This window comes from Gadus morhua, unplaced genomic scaffold (assembly GCF_902167405.1).
Source record: "Gadus morhua unplaced genomic scaffold, gadMor3.0, whole genome shotgun sequence".
Classification (NCBI taxonomy): domain Eukaryota; kingdom Metazoa; phylum Chordata; class Actinopteri; order Gadiformes; family Gadidae; genus Gadus; species Gadus morhua.
The window spans coordinates 7,570-14,331 of NW_021964129.1; the positions used below are offsets into that span (position 1 = coordinate 7,570).

The 6,762-nt window shown below is 44.5% G+C and overlaps 2 protein-coding genes across 3 annotated transcripts; both read left to right on the top strand.

The window, feature by feature from the left end:
• Nucleotides 1-269: 269 nt before the first annotated feature.
• mgst1.2 (microsomal glutathione S-transferase 1.2) lies at nt 270-2,607 on the top strand (the record flags this gene model as incomplete). Its single annotated transcript, XM_030350261.1, is given in 3 exon segments — nt 270-403; nt 1,231-1,322; nt 2,010-2,607. Coding segments are annotated over 3 exon segments (473 nt in total), but the record flags the coding sequence as incomplete, so codon positions are not given.
• Nucleotides 2,608-3,215: 608 nt separating this feature from the next.
• On the top strand, nt 3,216-6,422 carry LOC115539056 (microsomal glutathione S-transferase 1). Of its 2 annotated transcripts, none has more exons than XM_030350258.1 (4): nt 3,216-3,370; nt 3,799-3,949; nt 4,058-4,149; nt 5,231-6,422. In XM_030350258.1, the coding sequence occupies exons 2-4, from the start codon at nt 3,824-3,826 to the stop codon at nt 5,475-5,477; spliced, it is 465 nt and encodes a 154-aa protein (XP_030206118.1). In that variant the 5' UTR covers nt 3,216-3,370; nt 3,799-3,823; the 3' UTR covers nt 5,478-6,422. The 2 variants fall into 2 exon arrangements, with proteins under 2 accessions (XP_030206118.1, XP_030206119.1); XM_030350259.1 differs by lacking the exon at nt 3,216-3,370 and adding an exon at nt 3,385-3,558.
• The last annotated feature ends 340 nt before the right edge of the window (nt 6,423-6,762 follow it).

Sequence of the window (6,762 nt, forward strand, 5' to 3'; positions counted from 1 at the left end):
GAGTTCATACAAAGGCAAGGGCTGTTAGTATAGCACCATTGCCTGTGTAGATACTTAGTATGTCGTCTAAAATGCTCGCGCGCTCTCTCTCGCTCTCTCCAAATTTAATTTGATAGATTGCATTAAGAATGATCAAATGAGCTGTCAGTAAGGTGTCTTATCTTTGTGGTTCAGGTAGAAACCCTAACAGAACACGCACACAGTTATGACACTCCAATGTTTCGATAGATTGCATTATGAATGTCGCGTGTCTTATCTCCGTGGTTCAGTGGGAACCCGCGGCGCGACGACGTCATTCCTCGAGGATGAGGTGTTCCTGGCCTTCTCCACCTACGCCACCATCGTGGTGCTAAAGACCATGTTGATGGCGCCGCTCACCGCGTACTACCGCTTCACCCGTGGGGTAGGCTACGTCGTCGACGGCTCTTGCTCCAGCTCTCATGACACTAAAGCTAACGTTAGCACCACATATTTGGAGTGATAACACCAGTTCTGACCAGTTTCTGCTGCTGCACACGGAGTGGTCAAGACAGCCACATATTAAGCTGTATGGGTTTGAGATAAGTCTCTATAGACGTGACTTCTTAACCATTCTGCCCAGGCCCATACAGACTGAAGGTTTACCTGGGTGGATCAGAACCTGTGGGCGTGGTTTATTTACCTTTCCTCCCATACCGATATTGACTGAATGTTTACCTGGAGTCGGGAGGTGCTTCATGAAGCACCAACCGACTCCAAGTAGACATTCAGTCAATATTGGATTGGGCAGAGTGCTCGTCCGGTCACCTTGCCCCTCTGAGTGAACCACGTGTAACCTTTGCCACTCTGTCATACCTGGCCCCGAAATGAAGGTAGCAGAGGATTTAAATTACGCATTGTCACTCGTATACTGTTCACACGTGAACGTTAACTCTGATGGACGACGGGACTACTGTACAAAGTACATATTGGGGAATGGATCTGTATGTTAAGGGCTGCTCGATTATGGAAAGAAATCATGATTATTTTGGTCAATATTAAAATCATGATTATTCAAACAATTTTTTTTGAGGTGAAAACATGATGCATTTAAATATAACGTACAGATATATATCCGGCTGTTCTGAAATTTCTATAAAACATTTAATGAATAAAATAAATATACAAAAAAAACAACATGATCAACATTTGATTAATTGCACAGCCCTTAAACATACACACTTACACGTGTTGTTCCGTCTCGATGTTTAGGCCTTCTCCAACGAGGAAGACGTGCGGGGCAAGAGCGAGGAGCAGAAGAAGAGGCTGCTGCGGAACCATCCAGATGTGGATCGCGTTCGCAGGTACGCGTCCTTCACGCTGCAGAACCAAAGCGTTGGAACCGAGAACCTCAGTCCAAGAGTTTGGGACCTTTTCGATCCAGAATGCTCAAAATCCTGTTCACTGGCCTCACATGCACTTAGCATTGTGTAGCGTCTTATCCTAGCTGTCTTTAGCATTGTGTAGCCTCTAATCCAAGCTGTCTTTAGCATCTTATCCTAGCTGTCTTTAGCATCCGTAGTATCTTATCCTAGATATCTTTAGCATTGTGTAGCATCTTATCTAAGCTATCTTTAGAATGTGTAGCATCTTAACCTATCTATCTTTGTTGTGTACGGGGAATGGGTTAACCTAGCGATGGTCAGTGCTTGGCACTTCTATGAACAAATATACTTATTGCAAGTCGCTTTGGATAAAAGAGTCTGCTAAATGCCCTAAATGTGAACGTAAATGTGCCACTTTATTTGGGAGTTCAAAGCAGAGAATTGTATCTCAAGCAGTAAAAAAATCTACTGATGCACTTCATTAATAAACAGGCTTGGGGGTTAAGTCGCATTGCTCAAAAGATGCCTACAGGTATGCTAGGGCTTCAAACCCCCAACCATGCGTTTGGGCGTCAAACACCCTTTAACCACTACCAGACTATCCTCTTCCCCGTGCCACCCTGTGACTCTTCCCTCCCCGTCGTGGACTCTGTTGGTTCTGTCCAGGTGCCACCAGAACGACCTGGAGAACGTGGTTCCCTTCGTGCTCGTCGGGCTCCTCTACTCGCTGACGGGCCCCGACGCGGCCACGGCCATCACCTACTTCAGGGTGTTCGCCGCCTCGCGCCTCTGCCACACCGTGGCCTACGTCCTGCCCCTGCCCCAGCCCAGCCGGGCGCTGTCATGGCTGACCGGGCTGGTGGTCACCTTCTGCATGGCCTACAGTGTGCTCACTCACAAAAGGCTTCTGTAACGGTGGGGTTATGACGGAGGGGGATGGTGGGGCAGATAGCAGACACGGCCTGTAGAGTAGGGGCCTTTAGACACTAAAGATTGTGTCGACGCAATAAAAATGTCAAAATACATCAGTGCTAGTGATCATTGACGTTGTCCCTTGAAAGTGATGATTTTATAGGTCTACATGATAGTGTTTAATCTATGACTTTGGGTGAGATTGTTTTATAAATGAACGCATGTATGAATGGTTTATAAACACACAATGTCACACTGAGTGAGAACATGGCACTAATTAAAACGGATCAAACTAAGGTTTTTACCATTTTATAATGATGTCAATAAAAATACCCTGAATCTTTGAATATAATACCTGTCTTTCTGCTTCGGTGTCTGCCTGCACCCCTCGAAGGTAAAAAAACAAGACAATTATAGCCAAGACTGCAAGAAAGGTCAGAATCAAAGCCTACTTCAGCTCTCTAAATGAGATCATGAGAAAACATTTTCTTACCTCTTCCTTTGGTATTATAGGGACATTTTGAATAAATAGCTAAACTACATCAACAGTTGGCACATTTGGGTTGGCCTCTTATGACACTAAAAAACGAGGTAGGGGAGGGTTGGCTTATAAATCAAATAAATCAAGTGCTTGAACCAAAAACAAGTGCTTTTATAATTTATACTTTATATGGCTGATGGTATTGTCTTATAAACTGAAACAAGCACATTTTTCAAGATTTGCAGTAATTCAAGTTAAGGGACCATTCGCTTTGAGACCATCACGCAATTATATTTTTGAATGTATACATTATTATTAAATATAAAACATTAATGTACAACGCTTACATTAATAATCAATTAAATGTAACCTCTGCAAGTATCCAACTTTGGTTTTCTTTACTGTTAATCAAAGTTAAAAGTAAATGATTAATATAATCAGTATACTGTTAATCAGTATAGAGGCTATTGCAAAATGTGATTCAATAAATGAAAGCTTTGTTGAGATCTCTCTTTGCCAGGGAACGCCCACCAGCGAGTTGAACCCTGGACGGACACGCCCCCTTTTATGTCCAGTGTTTATTTTTTTTGCTAGGTGCAGTGACAACGCAAAACGTATCGGATTCGGAGATAAGGTAAGAAAGCCACACTTGTTCACTGTGATGAATAGTGCACAACATATATTTTGACTTGGTTACATGTATTTTTAGAATGCAGTTTAGTCGTAGCGCCGGTTTGCTTCCCCTGTTTCCTGATCATGTTGCGACACACACGGAAGTCAGTTTCTGTTGAACTCTGACTGGTGTTGCGAACACTTCGAAAAGTATGCAAGTTAATACTAATTTTCTCAAAACTGATAAATATGCCTTCTACAAGATCCCGACGAAGCAATCAGGATTTAGCCTTTTAATATCGCTATTGTCGGCTACCGATGGTCTATGCCATTCCTCTGTTGCATGGTTCGACTTATCTTAGCGTTAAGATACAAATGCATGACTTTTTATTTGAGTGCATGGTAAAGACCACTATGCAAACATGATTCGTCTGATATACTGTACTTTAGAGCGACGTCCCGAGAGGCAAGCAACATGCCCGAGCTGACCGCAATCGTGGATAGCGAGGTGATCACAGCCTACGCCACCTACGTGGTGATCGTCGTCCTGAAGATGATGCTCATGGCGCCGCTGACGTCATACTACCGGATGAAGAAGAAGGTACGCGGCTGCTACCACTCAAGTGGTGCACTGATAACTTATGACTTATGATGATTTATAGTCCGGCACATGTCATAAACATGACCTGATGTGTTTTGTGTTGCACAGGTGTTTGCAAACTTGGAAGACACCAAGTTAGCCCATCCGGTGGAGGAGCCAAAGTTTGTGCGCGTGGATCCTGACGTCGAGCGCGTACGGAGGTACAGAGAGCTCTGGCGGTCATGTTCATGGGAACACTCAGACTGGGATGAAACCAGTCCCAATGATGTGCATTAGATGGGAAATAGGCCAACCCTTACCCAGGTTCAACACCTCATCCGTGTATAAAAAAAGCCATCATCTTCTCTTATGTTATAATATGCACCAGTTGCACTTATATGTACATTTAGTCATTTAGCAGACAGATTGTATTGAAGACATCTTAAAAGTGAGGCTGAAAATAAACAAAGCAAAATAGGCTAGAATCAAAAATGAAAGAAGGAGGTTATATTGATGCGCAGCCTAGTTTAGGCCTACAACTCAGGGATGAGGGCAGATTATACTAGCAATAGCAATCAGAAATACAAGGTTTTCATCCTCCTACTCTTGTTCTTAAAGAGGAGGAAGAGCAGGTCGGCTGGTAACTGGAAGGTTGCTGGTTCGATCCCCGGCTCCTCCTAGCTGAGTGTCGAGGTGTCACTGAGCATAGAGACGCCTCACCCTGACTGCTCCTGACGAGCTGGCTGTCGCCTTGCATGGTTGACACCGCCGTCGAGTGTGTGAATGTGTGTATGAACGGGTGAATGATGGCAAATATTGTAAAGCACTTTGAGTGGCCTCCGGTTAGAAAAGTCCATTCAACATTTATTTTAGTTTATTGGTTTAGTTGACCATGTACAGAACGGGTTCTGTACCAGAGTTAGCTGAATAGCTAATTTGCATCAGCGGTCCCTGAATTTTATTCCTAATGTTTTGGGGGACGGCTTAGCTCAGGAGGCAGAGCAGTCGTCTTGTAACTGAAAGGTTCCTAGTTCGATCCCCAGCTCCTCCTAGCTGAGTGTTGATGCGTCCCTGAGCAAGACACTTAACCCTAACTGCTCCTGACGAGCTGGCTGTCGCCTTGCATGGTTGACTCTGCTGTCGGTGTGTCAGTGTGTGTATTAACCGATGTAAGTCGCTTTGGATAAAAGCGTCTGCTAAATGCCCTAATTGTAACGTTTCGTACATCGCATGTTAAACCACGTCATGTTGAACCACGTCATGTTGAACCACGTCATGTTGAACCACGTCATGCTTCTCCAGGTGCCACCAGAACGACCTGGAGAACGTGGTTCCCTTCGTGCTCGTCGGGCTCCTCTACTCGCTGACGGGGCCCGACGCGGCCACGGCCATCACCTACTTCAGGGTGTTCGCCGCCTCGCGCCTCTGCCACACCGTGGCCTACGTCCTGCCCCTGCCCCAGCCCAGCCGGGCGCTGTCATGGCTGACCGGGCTGGTGGTCACCTGCTGCATGGCCTACCGCGTGCTCCTGCATAACTTCCGCTTGTAGGAATAAAAACATGGAGGCTGGAGTGTGTACTCGCGGGGCGGATGTTTCGTCTGGAAGAGGGGTTATGATTGTTTTAAATTGTTTCCTAGTGTGAACGCTGAATCACCGCAGCAGATCGTAAGAAAGAGTAAGTGGTCGTTCGTGTCTTTAATTTTGTGTCGTGATTAGGACGTTCTCGTTCCAAGTGTGACCCCGCCTCCTTTATGAGCGCATTAAACAAACCCATTTAAAAATCATTTCAACTTTAACAGTGCACTTGCCAAAGTCCTGTCTGAATCGTTTAGAATGATTTATTTTCATGTATTAAATGTGGTCCCTGTTTTGTCGACTGGTGTAGTGAATGAATTGCATTGTTTGTTTTTTGCACCAACCGCCGAATGTGCTTAGAATGAGTAACACAATCTCTCTGGCAGAACATGAAGGGCCCAAACGATGGCCTTGGGATTTGGAGTACGGTTTTTGTTCTTTCTGCAGCGGCCTTTCTTACTAATTTGCAATCCGTTTATATGTGACAAAAGTTTTCGCAGGCTTTGACCTTTACTTTCAATTGGCAGAGGTCGACGCGAGGCGTTCCTCGACTCTCGGGCCCTGAAGGGAATTTATTAGGCCACTAGAGGGAGCCCTTTTAAAAGTCAACTGGATGCGCCGTCATTACGGCTCCTTTATGGACCAGGTGCAGCTCATAAACACGCCTCGGATCCAGCAATTAACTTGATTAGTTTTGTAGGAAAACGTTCCTGGGCATATAGCACAATGCCGCTTTTACTCCATTACCGAGTAAGCCGAGCATATGTGGTTTTAGAAAACACTGCAAAGCCCATTTTGTTTTTCAGGGGGGTTATGCTAATGCAAGATAGGCTTACGCTATATATTTATCCACTGTGAGCCACATTGTTTGATCTAATTGTTTTATATTTAGAAATTAAACAAAGCGAAACACGTTCAGCAACGAGCTTCTTTCTCTGTCTTTGCATGTTATTGTTACCATGTATTTGCATACGTTTGTATATAAAGTATTTGCAGGCCAAAACAATCGTCCTTATAAACATTTTCATGTTTTGGTTAAATATATTGACTTAAGAATTTCAATGTGGATCTGTAAATACTGTTACTGCTACTGAAAGATAGCATTAAACACGTCAAATTGAGTCAACACGTTTTTAGTTGTTCCCTAATTCCCTAGTTGTTCCCTAGTTTTAGTTGTTCCCTAAGTGGGGAATGCTACGACAATAAGGACTGATCACAGGTCAATCAGGCCAACCAACCCGCCTGGCCCCCCAGTGTA